Below are 19687 nucleotides of genomic sequence, written 5' to 3' on the forward strand. Positions count from 1 at the left end.
ATAACTAAAATGGTTTATGGTGATTATAATGAAACTAACTTTTTATTGAACTAGGTTCCTAAAAGTTGTAACAGGATAGTCCATGATACAGAACAGTGAGCTCTTAAATGTAATCAAGGTAATCTTGCTTGGAAGGTGTGGCCATCTTGGCTTTTAGCATCTCTTGAAGCTGATCTTTCTTTTGTTCCCTCTTAGTGTTTTTTAATGGCTTCAGAAAAAAAAAAAAAAAAAAAAAAAAAAATTAAATAAAATGTTTCAATTTGAAAAGAAATCTGTATGTATATATACACACACACACCACTATACATATTTTTGGAGCTTTGCACAAGAATTCTACCTAATGTATTTGTCACGCAGCGGAGCACAAAATGCACATTGACTTATTTTATTTTAGCACGTGGCAAACAAGGAGAGCCGAGCCGAGCCAAGCTAAGCCGAGCCGAGAGAGCCGAGTCTCTAGCCAACAAAAAGGAGGAGGATTAGTTTGTCTGTACACGAGTGTCCCTCTAAGCATCCTCAACCAAGAACGTCCAAATCGCAGATGCTGTGAGGCTCTCTACTATCTGTGTGCTCTCCACGTGTCGCAAAACCATTGGCTTCTCAGTTTCTCCCCACACCAATAGTTCCTTTATCATTTTCCTTTCCCTTTAGTATTTAAAACCTGACCGGAATTGAAACTCGGAATATCTTCATCGGAACGCCACTCGCTCCCATTGTAGAGAGAGAGAAAGCGAAATTATGTTCTAGAGAGAGAAAACGCAGAGAGTGTGTGCGTGTCACTTCTAGGGTTAGGGTTTGTTTAATCAGCTCCAACGACTAAGCTTATCATCTAATAAACCACACGACTTTAGCTTTTTCATCGTGTATATGCATATATATATATGTATTTGTGTATGCTGCAACTGTAAGTTTCTTCTGCGTCCTCTCTTCCTTCGTTTCTAGGGTTTCACTTTTTTCATCTTCTCGGATTACGAGGCTTCCAGTTCAAGTTGAACCATCTAAAGTTTGGAGCTGAAGTTATTTGCTGAAAAAAAATCTATTTTTTTCTGTGAAACCGAGAATTTCTAAAGTAATCGGTGAGAAATTAGAGTATTTTTTGTGGTGTTTTGTGTAAGGAAGCTGATGAAGTGTAAAATAAGAAGTTTAGTTGAGCTCCTACTGGTGTATTTCTATATGGAAGTTGGTATGGTTGCCGGGATTGGGTTTTCGTGTGGTGTTTTCAAAAGGTAGTAGTCTTGGATTGCAGAAAATGTTGACCAAAAGTTGACCTTTATTTAATAAATTGATCAGGGCATAGAGGTTGATGCTTTAGTGGTTTGAGGGAGGTTTGAGATGAGGCACTCGGGCATAATCTGAGGGTTGCAACATGAGCTGCAGTGAGAACAGAGGAAGAGAAGAGGGGGAATATGAAAATTCCATTGTGCGCAAATCAGTAGAGGGCAGCCCTAAATTGGTGTCGCAGAATGGATCAATCACTGCCCCTCAATTAACTATTGATGAAAGTTTGTTGGTTGACCCTAAATTACTATTTATTGGATCAAAAATTGGTGAGGGGGCGCATGGGAAAGTTTATGAAGGAAGGTATATGCAAACTTATTTCCTAGTATTGTCATTTATGCCGAACCTTTAACCCTTTTTGGTTTGCTAAATTACACTAAGATTGGTTTATACTAAATACATGGTCAATAAGGGTTGTATGATTGTAAGCTATACCACTTGGTTTGTTTATTGTTGGTGATTGTGTAAAGATTAAGTTTTCTCTCTTCTGAACTTCTGTAATGATGTATTGTTGTGCCTGTGTGCTTAGCTTTGCAAGCAGTTTGACTGATAATTTATGCCCTAGTTACTGTGGTATAATATTCAGTAATCCTTTTCTAGGTACAGCTAATGTAATATTACATAAAATTTCTCTACTGTCTGAACAGTTCAACAGCAAAGGGTTGTATAATTGTTGTGCCCTTGGCAAATCGTAGAAATACCAAACTTAACTACTCTAAAAATAGCCAAAGGATTGTACAACTGTAACACTGCTGGTTCTTGGCTCCTTTCCAATGTAAGGTGTTGGGAGGTTCAACTATAATATTTACATCTGTACGTATTATTTCCTCATTACTGTTCATATGGAGGTTCGTTGTATGTCTTCTAAACTCACACTTGTTCCTTTGTCATCAAATAGAATGTGGTAATGCATTTGCATGCCTGGGTGCATAATTTTATTTGCAGTTTGACTTGTAATTTATTTGCTAGTTAATTACTTAGTTATAGCATAATCCTTTTCCAGGTACGGCAACCAAATTGTTGCCATTAAAGTTCTAAATCGTGGGAATACTTCGGATGAAAGAGCTTCCCTTGAAAATCGTTTTGCCAGGGAAGTCACTATGATGTCAAGAGTAAAACATGAGAACCTTGTCAAAGTGAGTGCCATATTCAAATGTGTGTTTCCATCCACTTTTATTTTTCATTTTTAGTTCTTTTATGGTACTGCAAGTTTATTGTGTATGCATAGTGTATTGCTGGTTCAGCTTGTCACATACCTTTGTCATTCATGCTTGGTCACAGCTACCACTTCCTCTACTTATTTTTAAGTTTATTTTAATGAAAGTAATATAAAGTAAGTTGTTTTTGTAAAGATAATGAAAGTAATATAGTTCTTGCCTTTGCAGTTTATTGGAGCTTGTAAGGATCCCTTAATGGTAATAGTTACAGAACTATTACCAGGGATGTCACTCCGGAAGTATTTAGTTGGTATACGTCCAAATCAATTAGACATCCGTGTGGCATTAAGTTTTGCCCTTGACATTGCTCGAGCCATGGATTGTCTACATGCTAATGGGATTATACACAGAGATCTAAAGCCTGGTACCGCGTGGCTAGTTGAGCTGTATAAAGTTTTGCTAATTCTCCATTGTTTCATATTTTGTAATGTAGAACAAAGCAAATTGTATATGTTGATATATTATTTGAAACTTCAATGTATTAGTTTTCAAAAGTATTTCTTGAGGGTTATCTATTACATCTTAAATAACTAGGCAACACTTTGTTCTAATCTTCTTCCTCTTCTGCATTTTTATTTTCTTTAAATAAACAGCATATGGTGAATTTTGAAACATATAGATCATTTTAATGAAGAGAGGAGATTATAAATTTAATATTGACAACATTGATAATCAATGTATTGGTAAACATCACAATTTATCTTCAACCTATTTTTTTTCCTTCTCTTTTTCAGTTCCCTATGAATTATTTGATCAGGCCCTTGACATCACATGTATTACACTGTGAGTTGAATTTGTAGTTATCTCAGTTGGCTTGTTATATATGTTTAGTGCCATGCTTTCTCATGACCAGTGTCAGCTAATCTATCCAAAATTGCAAAGGAGAAGCCCAAAAAGAAGGGCTTATTCATGAGGAGAGCATGGCTATGCTTTATTTTTCACTTTAGGAGTCTGGGTGATTGATGCTTTAATGCTTGAATTATGAGATAGCTGTGTGGGTTTTTTTTATATTCCTGTACCACGTAATATATTTGATGTCGTTCAATATGCATGTTTTTCACATGTATCAAAACTTAAAAATGCAGACAATTTGTTGCTTACGGCCAATCAGAAGTCTGTGAAGCTTGCAGATTTTGGTCTTGCGAGGGAAGAATCTGTGACTGAGATGATGACTGCAGAAACTGGAACTTACCGTTGGATGGCTCCCGAGGTTTGTTTTTCTTATGATCTATAGTTTAAATGTTTTTGATTGTTGTGAAAGCCATTATGCATGAACTAATAGACTATAATTCCTAAGGATTTGTTCTTAGTCCATTTTTTAGCTGGTGTTATTCAGTCTTTCTACAGATTATTAAGAATGGGATTAGATTCCAAATTTGTTAGTCAAAATAAAAGAATGGTGCACGGTGATATCAATCAGTCTGTTCAGCTAGCATGTGAAATGCATCTACTTAAAAACTAAATGTATTTTAATGTCGAAAGTGGTTCCAGCATATATATAATCTTTTATATACACTGCATTTTAAGTGTAGTCTTTGAGAGATTATTAAACTATTAACGATATTCGAATTTTTTTTTTTATAAGTAATGATATTCTTATTTTATTAAATTTTTTAGTATGTTATAGAGCTGGTATATAATATACACACACACAAGCACACTCAAATTAACTCAAGTCAATAAAGCCGTACTTCCTGGGGTCCTAGTTGGTTCCCTTTCATAAACTTTATAGTGTCACCCACCCACCACTAGCCTCCTAAGATTTTCTTCTGATTCAGGCAATGTATGATGCACATCATGGTGTTTTAGGTGTTTAACAAGGCCTATCCATAGAGAGGAAGTCCTTATAACGATCACGTTTTTGAAGAAACTTAACAGCAAAGATGAGGTTATTGAGATAATATCCGAGTCTTCAATGAAGCATCCATAGAGAGGAGGTTCTCATGATAGTCTTCATGAGTGCCTATGGAGAAGGCAGCAAGTCTTATCTAAACAAAAGAGGTCCTTGTAGCAAGATTTATCCAAACAGAGGTGGTCCTTGTGATGTATATGTTTGCCTGAGACTTAGCTGAGGTGAGAGGTCCTTGCTGTATAAATGCCTACTCAAAAAGGTTAGGAAGGGCCTCATTGAATATCACAAGCGCCAATAGAGGTAAATTTCGAGGTGTGGGTGGCTTATAATCATTTTTCACCTTCAGTTTATCGCAAACAAATTTCTCTTTGAAGTTCCAAAATCAGTGGGAATAAGTCCTGCCAAGGAGGCCATTTTGCCAAATAGCAGTCATTTCAATGTAAATAGCAGTTAATAAGCTAAAAAGTGTTTAATAGGTTGAGGTCAAGGAATGTTGAGATGACTTTCTTCTGTGATAGCTTCATCTTGACCTATTCTCAAGGTATAGACAGCAGCGTTGGATGAGGAGCATCACAAAGGCCTATCAGTGTGTCAGTATAAGATTTCTTATTTGGGTGCCATTTATAACTCCGATGCCATGTATCCATACTCTCTTCCCTCCGCAATTTTGATTGTACTTGCATCTGTTGATACTGATGTAAAGAAACTTCATGTGTTCTTTCTCTTTCTTATTTATTTATTTTTACTTTTCTCTCTCCCTTCATTGTCATTTTGTTGTTTTTCTTGGTGGTGTGTTGTTGATAATTATGAATTGGGTGCAGTTCCTTAATTTGCTCATAGTGTATGCTATTTTCTTAAATTCACTCTATATTCACCATTAATCTGATTATGTTGCAGTTGTACAGCACTGTGACATTGCGTCAGGGGGAAAAAAAGCATTACAATAACAAGGTTGACGTTTACAGCTTTGGTATTGTCTTTTGGGAATTATTAACCAACCGAATGCCATTTGAAGGCATGTCCAATTTGCAAGCTGCTTATGCTGCTGCTTTTAAGGTATGCAGAACCGTCATTCATCTTTTCTTCTGTTTACATCGGCTGTTTCAATTTTTTTACTTCCATTGGTTTGGATTATTTTGTGGATAGATTGGATTATAAAATCTACATAATCCAAGATAATGTTTAAAAAATTAAATTTGAAGGGCCCTGAAACAGATATCAAGTTAGAGAAACGCATGCATGATGTACATTATTAGTACAACTAAATGAAACAGTGAACTTGGTTAATCTTCAAAATCTCTCCCCTTCCCCAAATAAGAGAAGGGAAAAGGTATTATCTCGTCAAGAAACTTTGGCAAAAGAAAGTTTCTTAAAGAAAAACAATATTACCACCACAAGCCTGCAGTCTGAGACTCTGACTTGAATGTGGTAATTAGTCATAGCTTGTGAATACGCATGCATATCATCAAATACCTGTTAATAAGTCTGTTAGAAGTTTTAAGTATACAAAGAAAGTTGATTGGATGTTTGCAGGCAATTATGCCAGATTGTGCATGCAACAGACGCTACACTTCCTTTCATATATCTATCTTCCTCTCTGTTTATATATGTGATCATATTATATAAACATATCTATGCATGTTTTGGTGAACAACCAACACTCTGTGTTTAAATGGGTTTGGTAGATGTTTGCAGGCTAGTTATGCCAGATGGCCCCTGAACCATAGCAAGGGGCTAGTTATTCTGTTACCAACAAAACCAAAACTGTAAATTTTGGGGTCTTGTCTTCTTCCTTATGATTTTTTAACTAACTGAAAAATAAAAAATGAGACATATTAAAAGCAGCCAAGCTTGCAGTACTATGAGAAGCTCTGCAAACATACCCTAATGCTCAACTGCCAAGCTCATGACTCAAAAAATTATGAGGACTTGAGTAGCATATATCTTTCGCAGTTGCAGTGGGCACAATTTATGCTTGAGGCATCTACCTTATATGTAAACCATCAAAAAGCTAATTTCCTCAAAACTATGGCCTTTAAAAGTTTCCCTTCTGTTTTTGCTTTTACTGTTATTTTCATTCCTTGAAACACTTCATTATATTGTTAGGTTTTTAATTATATATTATTTTCAACACTTTCTTTGTTGGAAGACTTTTCACTTTTTTTATTTTGTCCAACTGGTATTTTTTATTTTTGTACTGGTGGTGTTTTTTAATGGCCTGATTTCATCTGTTTGAATTGGTGTCCTCCTTGGGGAGTCTTGACAGCTTGGCTCAGGGCAATGTCCATATGATTCCATACAAGTACATTGCCAAACAACTGACACGAGGATCAAACCATCACTAGAAGGCTATGTAGACCAAGTAAAGCAATTTAGTAATCAAAGCCATGATCTTGACCTAAGATATAGATCCTAGAAGCTAAAAAAGGTAATATTAAGAGTTAATATTAAAGCCATGAGTGACGTACTATTCCTTTCATTAGAAATGCATCAAAATATGGACCATACTCCAAATAGAGTGCAGTCTACCATGGGGGCATCCCCCTGAATGACAAGCAAGAGTGTGCATCACCACCTCTATAGAGAGAATGCTGAAGAAAATGGTTCACTCAATCTTTGATCTCTGCACATGCAAGATCAATTGGCCAAAAATTTCAACCTCTAAATCAAATGATTGATCATGGGGATTTTCTCCCATGCAGCTGTACAAGCAAAGAAGGAAATTTGAGATACTTTTCCATGGAGAAGAGGAGGATAACTAGCTAAATAGGCTCCTATAATAGACTTCAAATGCAAGAGCACCCCTTTTCAGCGTCTACCATGTCAATGATTCCTCCCTATTGCATAGAAAATGTCAAAATGACCATGCACAAACTCCAGCTCCCAATCCTGCACCACCCCGGTGAAGAGATCATGGACATGATTACACTCGCTGTCCTATTCGTGTAATCTGCCACAATAGCATTCTTATGTATGTCAATACTGAAAAAGGTCTGTAGGATTGTTTTATAGAGCACATCTCACACTTAGCATCATGATAAATGATAGAATCTAACCCTCTGCAGATCACCCACTACAAACCTATGTGCTTCCTTTATCCTCCTAATCATGGTCTAGTCCCCTTCACAAACCAGACCTAGGATAGTAGCTATTTGAAGCCTATTTCAACAACATAAACTGTTGCTTTAAGCTTGTGTTATGATAAGTATTAATTTGTAAGGATGCCAATACTTCTATCATAAATTGTTTTCTTTTAACAATTAAATGTTTTTCTTAAGTACTTTATACCAAATAGTGTGTTATGATAGTATTAATTTTTAAGGATGCCAATACTTCTATCATAAAGTGTTTTCTTTTAACAATTAAATGTTTTTCTTAAGTACTTTATATCAAACACTCGAACGATATAAAAACTGCATGATGCGGGAAAGTAAGAATTGTCAGCTTGTTATATATATATAATGTCGCATTTCTCAACATAAGGATATAAAAAAATTGATTTGGCTTCTTTAAACCATAGTGAGGCTGTGGTTGACTTGAATTGTCTGTCTTAGCATCATCTTTGATAAAATCAGTTTTGGGATATATTGCTTGATTGACTTTTGAACCCATGCATTCCCACATAAAAATATTGTTGTCAAAAGCATTTGATTGTTTGATTCATATGTACAAAGGTGTACTGAAAATGATATATAAGGTTAACATCTCAATGTGCTGGAATTTTTTGAGGCTCAAGTATGTGATTCCCATATTACCTGAAAGCAAAGTTTTATGGTACCTTTTATTGCCTTTAAAATTATGTTATACAAGGAAGAAAGCCCTTCGGGTATCTTTTTGGTGGCACACATTTCAGTCTTTTGTTTACAATTATGATATGCTGCATGTAGTATCATTTAATTGCAACCTGATGAGATGGGAATGAATAGTTCTCGTTGTGCATTCAGGCAATGTAGTATCAATTGTAAACTTGTTAATCTGTCTCAATCTGGAAAGTGTGGGAATAATTATATTATTTGGAGTGATCCATTCTGAGTGCTCCAGGTTATATATTTTATTTTTACCGTTATGTAGTTCGAGGACGGTTATGAATTTTTGTGACCAATCTCTTATTGCTAACCAATATCGCGTTGTCATTTGAGGATGCAGCAAGAAAGGCCAAGTCTTCCGGAGGATATATCCCCTGATCTCGCATTCATCATACAGTCATGCTGGGTTGAGGATCCTAATATGCGACCCAGTTTCAGCCAGATCATCCGCATGCTAAATGCGTTTTTCTTCACACTCAAGCCACCCTCACCGTCGTTTTCAGAATCGAATACCACTGAAGCAGCAATGACAAGCAATGGTACCATGACTGCCTTCTCTACACGTGCAAAAGGCAAATTTTCTTTTCTTCGCCAACTCTTTGCTGCAAAGAGGACTAGGAACTCACAATAGCTGGTAAATTTTTGAGAAGTTTCTTCTTGTTCCTACTCAAGCTCAAAAAGCATGCAATCGGAAATATAATTTAAGTGAGTTTGTGATCTGATTATATAAATCATGATGATTAGTGATGAAAATGCCGAACTGAAATGATGTTAATGGTGAAAGTCATTGAGAATAAATAGAGATACAGGGGCTTGTAAACCTTTAGGAGACCTTATTGTAAAGGAGACAAATGTTTGCAGACATTTTCTGTCCATATAAATGTTACCATATTCAGAAAATGCATACAGTAGTGCAGTTCAGTGACCTATATTTTCTGTTCTAGTTGGTTGAGATTTGATCTGTCAATTTGTCTGGAAAATATTTCCACCACTAGGTTTGAAGGGTAAGTTTCTAATAAAATTACAAATTGTTTTGGCCTTCTGTTTTAATGGCAACCGAATTCTATGGCTTTGCTATTCTCTCAACTCAACTTGATAAAGTTTTGTCCCAACTATTTGTTGATGAAAGTGAGTATTTGTTGTTGGAGTCAATAAATAGGATACACTTGATCCTTTTCTGTCACAGAGAAGTGGAGAAAGAGTTGCAAAAAAAGAAATGGTTGTCAAATGTCAGTAAGACCTAAGCAGTGAAGATGGATGTGATTTGTCTTTCGAGTTTTGGGAACTCCTTATTGTGGCCTATTTGAGGTGCTTCCCTGGTCATGCATGGCTAAATATGTTAAATTTGGGGCTTAGGTTCTCTGCAATGTGCTTTACAGCTCTGTTCCATTTATTATTGTTTATGTATTACAAAATATTTTCCACAGTTACATGTATGGTGTAGTCGTAGATTGCATTTTACCTATGGAAATGTGCTAATTGTGTTGCTCTCATGATATTATCTTAGGGAAAGGAAGGACCCTTTTGCTCATCATGTTTGGTTCAGTAGAAAGAAAATAAGGAATGAAAGGAGCATTATCCATAGAGCTTCTCCGGCGGGGAAAAGATGTGAAAAATAAAGAGAAGATGCCTCCTTCCTCTTTTTGTTCCACCTTTATAGAGGAAGAGATAAGAAGAATCTGACTTTTACCCCTTCCTTTGTCATTCTCTTTCCCTCTTCCAGACCTTCCATCCCTCTCCCGTTTCCTACCCATCATCTTCCATCCTTAGATTCTTACTCCCTACCAAAGAGGCACTGGGACTTGTCCGTGTCATTAGAATTTCCCAGTGTATATATTTTTAACATCTAACATCATTGTAACATGGCCTGTATACTAGTGCTTTAACATGATTGCGTATAAAGTTATAAACAGTGTTATATTGGCTTATTACTTTGCCCACTAAAACATATTTATATATAGTGTGAACTTGATAAATAGTGCTTCGTGATTCATGGAGTCCTTGTGGAGGGCCTATTCATGCACCACCATCAGATTGATTAAGATGGTCAACTAACTTGTTCAGAACTTGACATCCAAGTCCAAAATTTCGGCTTCTCTACTTGGATTATTCACTTGGCTTTCTTGGGGGCCATCTGATTTGGTGTAATTTGCCCAATAAACTTGCTTTTGAAAAGTCAAAATCTAGCAACAGGTAATGTTGAGTGATTGTGAAATTAATAAGAAAGTGACATTGACTCATAGACATGGCCGATCCTTCACCGTTCCACGAGTGCATTATTTAACATTTGTAGCTAATGGTACAGTACCATAGTATGCATTAGGGCCCGTGAAGACGGACATGTGAGACGGGACCATAGTATTGATGGTGACTCAAGTTTGCGATCGAGGGAAAACATCGTGGACAACAAGTTGGCAAAGTTTGTTGACATGTCCGAGATGAGAAGGCCGTTGGGTGAGTGGCTGCTTCCGGGGAAAGCTTGGTGGGGAGAAGTGGAAAATCGTTGCTGCAGCCTTGGCTTTTGTCGGTGTGGTTTTCTAAATTTGCATCACTTCTTGTTCATCATGCACTTAAAAATATTATAGTTTGATGAGATGAGATGAGATGAGATGAGATGTGTTTCTTGCTGGTTGTGGATGTGTAGAGTTTATTCCAATTTTGCTAGCAAATAATGTTTCTTAGATATGTTGTGCATTTTGTAGAAATTTGAACATACAAAATTTTCTTCTACTTTGCCTCTTGAAATGTAAATTTATACCTTATTTATGGGAAATGGGAGTCCACGTTTCTAGTTTAATATTTTTCCTATGGAAAATTTCCAAAGGGTTTTAAAGTGCTATCTTTTAGGGTCTTATCTCATTCACTTTTTAGGTGTAGTTCAGACTCTGCTTTATCTGCAGGTTGACTTTCTCAATCCTGCTTGTAGGATTCAGGTGTAGTGTATATTTTGTAAGTGTTACATTATTGATAGTATATATGGGATTGATATAAAGATTTTACAGGGGTTTGACATGGAATGATATTATTTCATTGTTTTTGTGTGATTACCACCTCGAGGATTTGATTTATCAAAACTTTCCAATACAATCATGAATATATATGTATATATGTATATTTAGCCACAGTCGATGTATATATATATGGCTTATTATATATTTCAGCTAACAATTGGCTTTCAAACCAAGTTGGGCCATGAATCTACAGCTTATATATATATATAGGACACACTCATCATCAATATTACAATGAGAAGTCTCCTAGAATTGATCTCCTTCAAAGGTCTGTCCAAATTGCCAACCTGCTGGGACGATGTTGTAGTTGGTAATGGTTCTGCCATCGCTGGTTGTGACTCGGATAGATAGACTTTGGCCATCGAGGTGTGAGTTGCTCTGCCAATTCTGGCCCCAATTTCTCGACATCACTTCCCATCCTGTCCTAGAGCCCTTGATTGCCGCTGTCTGTACATCCCCGGCACCACCAACGTTTGTTATCAACACCAAATTGAAGTAAGAGTGGCCATTGATGGTGAACCTTATTCCTCCTTTCTTCAGACATGGTACCCTGTCAAAATCATCACAAACATTTACATTACAGAAAGAATGAGCACACCACATTGCTTCAACCAAATCTACATTCTCCCAAAATGGCGTATTTGATAAGCGTCAATATCACGGGCTAGTTCAGTGCACGAAGCTCTAGTTAATGTGTGGTCTGGGAAGGTTTAGACGTGTATTTTTAACCAATCACTTTTAATTTCTGTGACTTGGGGTTAATAATCAGAAGTTGTGAGGTACAATGTTTAGGAAATATTGTTATTACCTTCTGTAGGCAACAGGAACAATACCAGCGCGATACTCTGCTATTTGCAAGAAAGCAGGCTCTGCCAAATCAAAGTGGTGGCGAGGGGGATTGCACCACCCTCCATTGTCATTAGGCAATGCATAGTTAGGCGGACAGAAGTTTGTGGCTGTTACGGTGATGGTACCGGTGCGGCACCATTTGGGGTCGTCATTGCACCTCAACTCGTAACATGCTCCGCAGCTCAGACCATTCTTGTAGAGTGCAGTGCTTAGAGCTGCAGTGCTTGTCCCATAACCCTGGCTGTACAAGTTTCCATACCCACATGCACCTCCTGCAAATCACAAAATATTATTGCATTGTGTCTCCGGAAATCATAAACCTCATGAAGTATTATGTCTCATGATCAATTCCTTCTAGGTGCAAACAATCCATGAAGGGTCATTACTGCGGACATAATCCGAGCTTTACCCGAACCATGTGGGGGCACTTTACACAAATTCCGTGGATTAGTCAGAACAAAACTTCAGACGCTTTGGGTAAAAATAAAAATAAAAAACACTAAACCGAATAAGGAATGATTTTGACAATCAAATGTCTTGGATGATGTGGTGGGCTTCATTATGAACTTAGGAGGTAGGAGAGTCGCGATTGTTGGTAACATTGCATGTGCAATATTGACTAACAACACATTATGTGGTAATAACATTGAGTACCTACTACTCAGTGATGAGGACATAAGTATCACTCCATACAAATTAACACATTCTTGCATGCACTCACACTTAAACCTGACTTACCCATTGTACCAGTAGCATCATCACCACCATAGAATGTTGCATGGGCACTTTCCCAGCCACCGTAGGTGTCATAACCTCTACCATAGGCTCTACTGTGGTGTCTGCCGTAAGTGCCATGGATACACAAATTGAAAAGAAAGAAGAGAAATGGCATAAATTTCATTGATTTAGTAGCCATATTGTGCGTGTGAGAGAGAGAGAGAGAGAGAGAGAGGGTTTGGTTAGAACAGAACTTGAGGGAAATGAGTAGCTATATATAAGAGTAGTGGATGGGTGGTTAGGGGCTTAAGGTGTCATTGCTTATTAGTATTTGTGAGAGAACAACAACATACATATACAAGTGATCGGTTGTCAAGTTTGAGGCGGCCAAATGCCCTAACAAAACAGATTCAACTTTCTAAAGTCATTAAGCAAATCATATGGGCATACAGTTGTTACATTTTGGGTCCCCACATTCACTCGAGTCCACGCCCCAACTCCCATATATTTCTCAACCGCCTCTTTTACTCCTTCATTTGCTCTCTATTTGTGTATTTAATACTGACTAGTTGTTGATAACCATTATGTCATACATTTAAATTTTATATTTAATATTTTCTTTTTCGGAAATTCAGTTGCTTTTACAAAAGAAAAAAAAAAAAAAAATTACAGTGAAATTCGTTAGCTGAAATTTAGCATTTAGGGGAGATAAAAATTGGTTAGCTCAAATTCAGTGGATCTCTCTCCCTCTCACACACACACACGCGCACAGAGTCACTTGTGGAGTATATAATGGTCGATCACGTGGCAAAAACTTTATCAGTCAATGGGATTACGTGGTGGAAAATGGAGCTGACATGTCATCAAGGAGGTGTTGAAGAAGTCACATGACGAGACCCCAATGCAGTGAAGCAACAGTGAGGTGTCAAGCATTTGTTGGACGGCAGAATTGTCACGTGGAAAAGCTCGATTAGTTGGAGGAAGGTTGGTCAACCAGTTTAGGAATATAGATAGGGCTGCAATCGAGCCTAGCCAAGCTGAGCCATAGTGTGCTCGAACTTGACTCGGCTCAAGTGATAGAATGCTCAAGCTCGGCTTGTGCTCGGCCGAGAAATTTTGATTCAAGCTCGGCTCAGTTCGGCTCTGTTCAACGAACCTCGAGCCGAGCTCGAGCTATTTATTTATTTATTTTGTATTTCGCATTTAACATATCTAAAAAATATATATATGAGAGAAATAGATTTGCAGTAATAAAAAGAGAGAAGTTTGAGAGAAAAAGAAAAAGAAAGTGATAAATTTGATCGAAAATTAAACTTACCAGAGTTGATTTTGATGGAAAAATATCGGGAGATGCATAGATCAATAGTAAACCCCAAAATTTATATTAAAAATCAGTTTGGATGAAAGACAATTAATACATAAAAATCAAATATAAGAAGAGAAAGAGAGAGAAATAAGATTCCATTGCAGAAAGCAAATTGTTGAGTGTGTTGTCGTTGCTTGGACTACTGATAATTTTAGAAAAGGAAAAATGATTAGGGTTAGCATGATCTTTCTCGTGACACAACCCCATTTGACATAAAAGAAGTATAACACTCCAAGTTGTTTTCAACAGCATCAATAAACTCCCAATAAGTAGCAGTTGCCAATCGAATAACCTTTTATGGAAATGGCCTCTCACCATCAAAGATGAAACGATTACGCGCTTTCCAAATTTCCCAGGCACAAAAGGATGCTAAGCACTGCACGTGCTTGTGAGAAGTTCCCTGATTAGCCTCCTTTCCAAGTGCATACCACCAATTAACAAATGATGGTATCTGCAACGATACAAAATGAAAGCGCAAAGGTGACATTTTTCACACCTGTACAGCAAAAGGACATTGAAAAAGTATATGCTCCACCGATTCTTGCCCACCCTAATAACAAGGGCAAATATTCTCCACACATAAACCACGTTTGGCAAGCGCCACACGAGTGGGCAAAACACCTTGGCAACATTGCCATAGAAAGTGTTTTATTTTGGTAGGAATTTGACATTTCCAAAGATGACTCCAACAACCAGTATGTGAATTCATAATCATAGTTGATACATTAGAGGTTGGAGGGCAAAATAACATATTAAAAGCAACATGATATGCAGATTTCACTGGAAAAAACACCGGAGTCGGAAAAAGCCCAGCATGGAACATCTTCTCTATCCCATAGGATAAGAGGAATACATTTTATGGCTGCCACCACCTCGGGGGTGAAAAATTGATGAAGGATAGTGTCATTCCAAGACGAAGTTGCTTCATTAATAAGGTCTGCCACCAATTGAACCAGAGGATTCTTACTAGGACAAGGTAGGGCAGAATCCCTCTTTGGAACCCAAAGATCATCTTAAATATTTATAGATTTTCCATTACCCACAACCTACCTTAAACCTTTATTTAGGATTGGTTTAGTCGACCAAATACCACGCCACGCCTATGATGGGTTGCCTTCTAAATCGGCATCCAAGAAGGAACAATCTTTAAAATATTTGGCCTTGAACAATGAGAAAGCCAAACCTTTCTTCATTACTTGAAAATTCCAAGCTTGTTTTGAAAGAAGGGTTAGATTATATGCTTCCATATCACGAAACCCCAACCCTCCCTCCTTCTTACTAAAACATAATAAGTCCCATTTCATCCAATGAATAGGCTTTCCATCTTCTTTTTTTCCGCCACTAAAATGATCGAAAATACTTTATCAGCTCTTGACAAAGAGTATTTGGCAGCCGAAAACATGCCATTACATATGTCGGGATGGCACTTAAAACCGTCTTAATTAACACTTCTTTTCCACCCGTAGATAGCATTTTTGCCTTCCACGAGGCCAACCGATCTTGTACTTTTTGAGCAACGAACTTAAAAACATCCTTCTTGGAACGTCTAATAATCGCCGGCAAACTCAAATATCGAGATTGTAATCCTTCTGTAATGCCCAGCAGATGACATAATTGTTGCTTTAAAACCTCAGTTGCATTTTTAGAGAAAAAAATAGCTGATTTCGAGTAGTTAATCAGCTGACCCGATGCGTTTGCATATGACAGTAGGATTCTTTTGAGTGAGAGCACCTCAGAATATTTTGCCTTGTAAAAAATGAGTGAGTCATCCGCAAAAAACAAGTGCGATAATTGAGGGGCTCCACGACAAATCCTTAACCCTGACAAAATTTTTGCCTGCATAGTTCGGTGAAAAGCGTGAGACAAACTCTCGGCACATAAAATAAATAAATAGGGAGACAATGGGTCACCTTGTCTTAATCCCCGAGAAGGCTTAAACAAACCCACAAGGCGGCCATTCAAAACAATAGAATATGAGACAGAAGTAATGCATATATGCCTTTAACATCGTAACCTATTTAGAATTTAAATCCATTTTTATGAGCTAAAAAGAAAAGACCATTCTAAGCGGTCATATGCTTTGCTCATATTGAGCTTTAAAGCCAAAAAAAACAGTTTCTTGTTTTTCAAATAATGCAACATTTCATGAGCAATTAAGATATTATCCGTAATATGTCAACTCGACACAAAAGCACTTTGTGTCTCACTAATAACAGAATGCATGATGTATTGTAATCTATTTGCAAGTATCTTTGTAATGATTCTGTAAGCAACATTACATAGTAAGATTGGGCGATACTAAGTCACATTTTTTTATGAATCAACTTTTGGAATAAGAACTAAATTTGTATGATTTAATTGTGAGAGTATAAATCCAGAATGCATAAATGCAGAAATTGCAGTAAAAATGTCATCTTTCAGCAACAACCAATATTTTTGGTAAAATAATGGAGTCATACCATTTGGACCCGGAGCCTTGAGAGGAGCCATGCCAAAGATTGCATGATGGAGTTCAGCCTCCGTCAAAGGAAGTTGGAGTTGCCTATTTATTTCTTCAGTAATGCATGGTGGAATATATTGAATAAATTGATCAATATCCAACCGGGATTGAGAGTTGAAGATGGTCTCAAAATAAGCTAGGAAAACATGCTGCAACTCTGTTTCCTCTTCAACCCATCTGCCATTCATATCTTCGACTCCTGAGATTTGATTCCTTGCCCTCCTCCTGATTGTTGTCGCATGGAAAAACTTTGAATTACGATCACCAAGCTTCAGCCATTGAACTCTAGATTTTTGCTTCCAAAACAATTCCTCCTCTTGCCAACATTTGTTAAGCCATCTCTCTGCCACCTGAACGTCTTCATGGTTATATGACTGCAAATTTTCTTTTAACTTTTTTAACTGGAATTCAGCATCCGCTATCTTTTCTCTTGCATTTTGATTTCAAGTTTTTGCCCAATTCACCAATTTTTGCTTACATAACTTCAGCTTAATGGCCCAACCAAAAAGTCTGGACCCTAGCACCATGGATTGCCAAACATTTGCAATAATTTCCTAGCACTGTGGATTAGAGATCCATCTAGCATCAAAATAAAACTGTCTAGCCTTCCAATGTCATTAAGGGTGAAAAGTTAGCAAAACAGCGGCGTGATCAAAGCCGGCCACAGCCAGGTGAAAAAGCATTGCATTTGGAAAAGCTAGTAGCCAATCCGGTGAGACCAAAACACGATCCAACCATTCTTGAATATTAGTAATGCCACCCCGTTGATTGTTCCACGTAAACGGATACCCATGAAAACCCATATTCCACAAACCATAGGCATCAATGAACTTTCGAAAATTCTGAAGGACCCAGAGTGGTTTAGCATGACCTCCCATTTTTTTCCGAGTTATTTGTTATTTCATTAAAATCCCATATTAAGAGCCACGGAAGACTCCAAAGCTGTAACAGATTCTGAAAATAAGACCATTGCGCTGCTCGGATACTATCTTTGCAACTGGCATACACCACCGAGAAACCCCAGGTCATGCCTTTCACATCTTTTACTACCCCGGAAATATGAAAATCCATTTGCGCAATTATTTGAACATCCAAATCCTCTTTCCACCACAAGGCAATACCCCCAGCAAGACTAGATGGAGGAACAACACATCAATTTGCAAAATACAACTGATTTTGGAGACTCTCCAAAAGATGTTCTCTATTTTTTGTTGCTAAGATGGCGACCATACTTGGGGAATAAAGTTGAATTATCTTCTTAAGCTGTCGAACTGTCAGGGGGTTCCCCAAACTCTGACAGTTCCAACTCAAAAGCTTCATTGATCCCTATAGGGCTAGTTTAGGCTGGCGACGACCACCATGAGTCGGTAAGCCGGAGCCACTCGCTGTAGCACATCCCACAGAGTCCAACAGCTCATGTTTCTCCACCACTACCCAAACACCAACAGCTCCAACAGAAAAACAAATTCCCACGCAATATATTTGAAACAACAATTACTCCATATATTATATATATATCTATGTGTGTGTGTGTGTGTGTGTGTGTTGTATATATAGAAACTAGAAAATATCAACATAATATGAGAGAATTGCAGCAGCCTATCAAATCATTCATGGGCTGTCAACATTACAGTCTATAAAATATAAATTTTGGACAAAGCCCTGTTATATATTTGGTTACATTTAACTTGATGAAGCATAGTAACTGATTTTTCTAGGCTTTTATGTTTTTTTTTTCCCCCATAAGTTAGACTTTTATGTTATATTGTGAAGTAGATATATATATTTTTAATGTAATAAGTTAATTAAAATTCGAGAGATACAAATAGAAAAAAAAAATAATCCAGAGAACCTTTTCTTTTATTGATTTAATGAGCCTATAATGTTTGATCTAATTGAGGTCCTTTTATTTCGTTGAGAAATTGCTTTTAAGGAGATGCACATGTCATAACGGAACGGGGACGAGGCATATTCAACATTCATAATTCATTTTATAATGTTTGCAGCTTATTACACACCCAACGAGAAGAAAGAAGATTATATATATATATATATATATATATATATATATTGCCTGAATAAAATTCGTCTCTCTAGTTGCTAATGTCATCCTGAAAGGATTAAAAAAACAATGTAACTGAGTATAAAACATAATCCAACAAATAAGTCATATATATATATATATATCTGTGCGCGCGCGAGCGGCGGGGATGAGTTGACTTTATTTTGATGTCCGTGTGGTTTGTAAAGAGTCAGTTGGGATTTAATTAAAATTGGACACACCAACCTATTTATAAGAAAAGGACCTGAATTTTAAACTGGAAATGAAAAACCACATGCTCGATCGTTTGGGGGACATTAAATCACAGAGCGACATTAAGATTTTGTCACAGGACAATGTGGAAGTGCCCTTCACAAGGAAGGTTCATGACCACCACCATAAAAATGGATTCCAACCAATATTTAAAGTACAACTTTCTGCTTTATAAAGGTAATTAATTACCATATGCATGGTTTGCCATGAACTCCATGGAGATTTAGACACTGTCCTAATTAATTCTTAAACCCCACCATGCATGTGCCTTCTTATTCAACAATTTAACATGGAACTGCACACATTATTCTCCTATTATTGTTTAGTAAAAACAAATTAAGGTCGGTGCAACGATCAAAGTTAAAATCGAGCTTAAAAGACAATCAAAATGCTCATCAAGAGTTTGTTCTGTCTCTCATCCTTTCCTCCAACAATGAGTTATAATAATTTGGTTAATTATCGTGTTAAAATTTTATATATACACACACACATATATAATTCCTATAGATAGACTATATAGAAATTAGATACTAAGTATATGAGACTTATATATATTTCAACCATCTTCATTAAACAACTTTCGAAAAAAAGAAAAAAAAAAAAAACAATGTTTATGAATGGTCATAATTTCCCTATGGATGTAGGTGGGAGCGTACAGAGTGGCTATTAATGTGTACGAACAACTTTAGTATAAGTAGTTCAGGCTTTCATACTCTCTCTTGTAGCTCTCATAAGCTTTTAGCTCTCATAAGCTTTTTGATGAGTATATTGTTAGAG

General features: G+C 36.9%; 2 protein-coding genes across 3 annotated transcripts; one reads left to right on the top strand and one right to left on the bottom strand.

The window, feature by feature from the left end:
- Positions 1-665: 665 nt before the first annotated feature.
- Positions 666-10081, top strand: LOC132313400 (serine/threonine-protein kinase STY13). Of its 2 annotated transcripts, none has more exons than XR_009483423.1 (7): positions 666-1581; positions 2282-2414; positions 2664-2859; positions 3581-3705; positions 5245-5403; positions 8494-9461; positions 9661-10081. XR_009483423.1 is itself a non-coding variant. In XM_059812148.1 (7 exons), exons 1-6 carry the CDS (start codon positions 1367-1369, stop codon positions 8782-8784), a joined length of 1119 nt encoding a protein of 372 aa, XP_059668131.1. In that variant the 5' UTR covers positions 666-1366; the 3' UTR covers positions 8785-8787; positions 9661-10081. The 2 variants fall into 2 exon arrangements, 1 of the variants encoding a protein (XP_059668131.1); XM_059812148.1 differs by having other exon boundaries at positions 8494-8787.
- A 1099-nt stretch (positions 10082-11180) lies between these two features.
- LOC132313401 (expansin-A2-like) lies at positions 11181-13065 on the bottom strand. The gene is made up of 3 exons (XM_059812149.1): positions 12752-13065; positions 11973-12285; positions 11181-11714 (listed from the first exon to the last, which is right to left on the bottom strand). Exons 1-3 carry the CDS (start codon positions 12927-12929, stop codon positions 11411-11413), a joined length of 795 nt encoding a protein of 264 aa, XP_059668132.1. The 5' UTR covers positions 12930-13065; the 3' UTR covers positions 11181-11410.
- Between the last annotated feature and the right edge of the window lie 6622 nt (positions 13066-19687).

This window comes from Cornus florida, unplaced genomic scaffold, assembly GCF_030987335.1.
Source record: "Cornus florida cultivar Cherokee Brave unplaced genomic scaffold, ASM3098733v1 CherokeeBrave_3.0.0_Hap2_Chr06, whole genome shotgun sequence".
Taxonomy (NCBI): Eukaryota; Viridiplantae; Streptophyta; class Magnoliopsida; order Cornales; family Cornaceae; genus Cornus; species Cornus florida.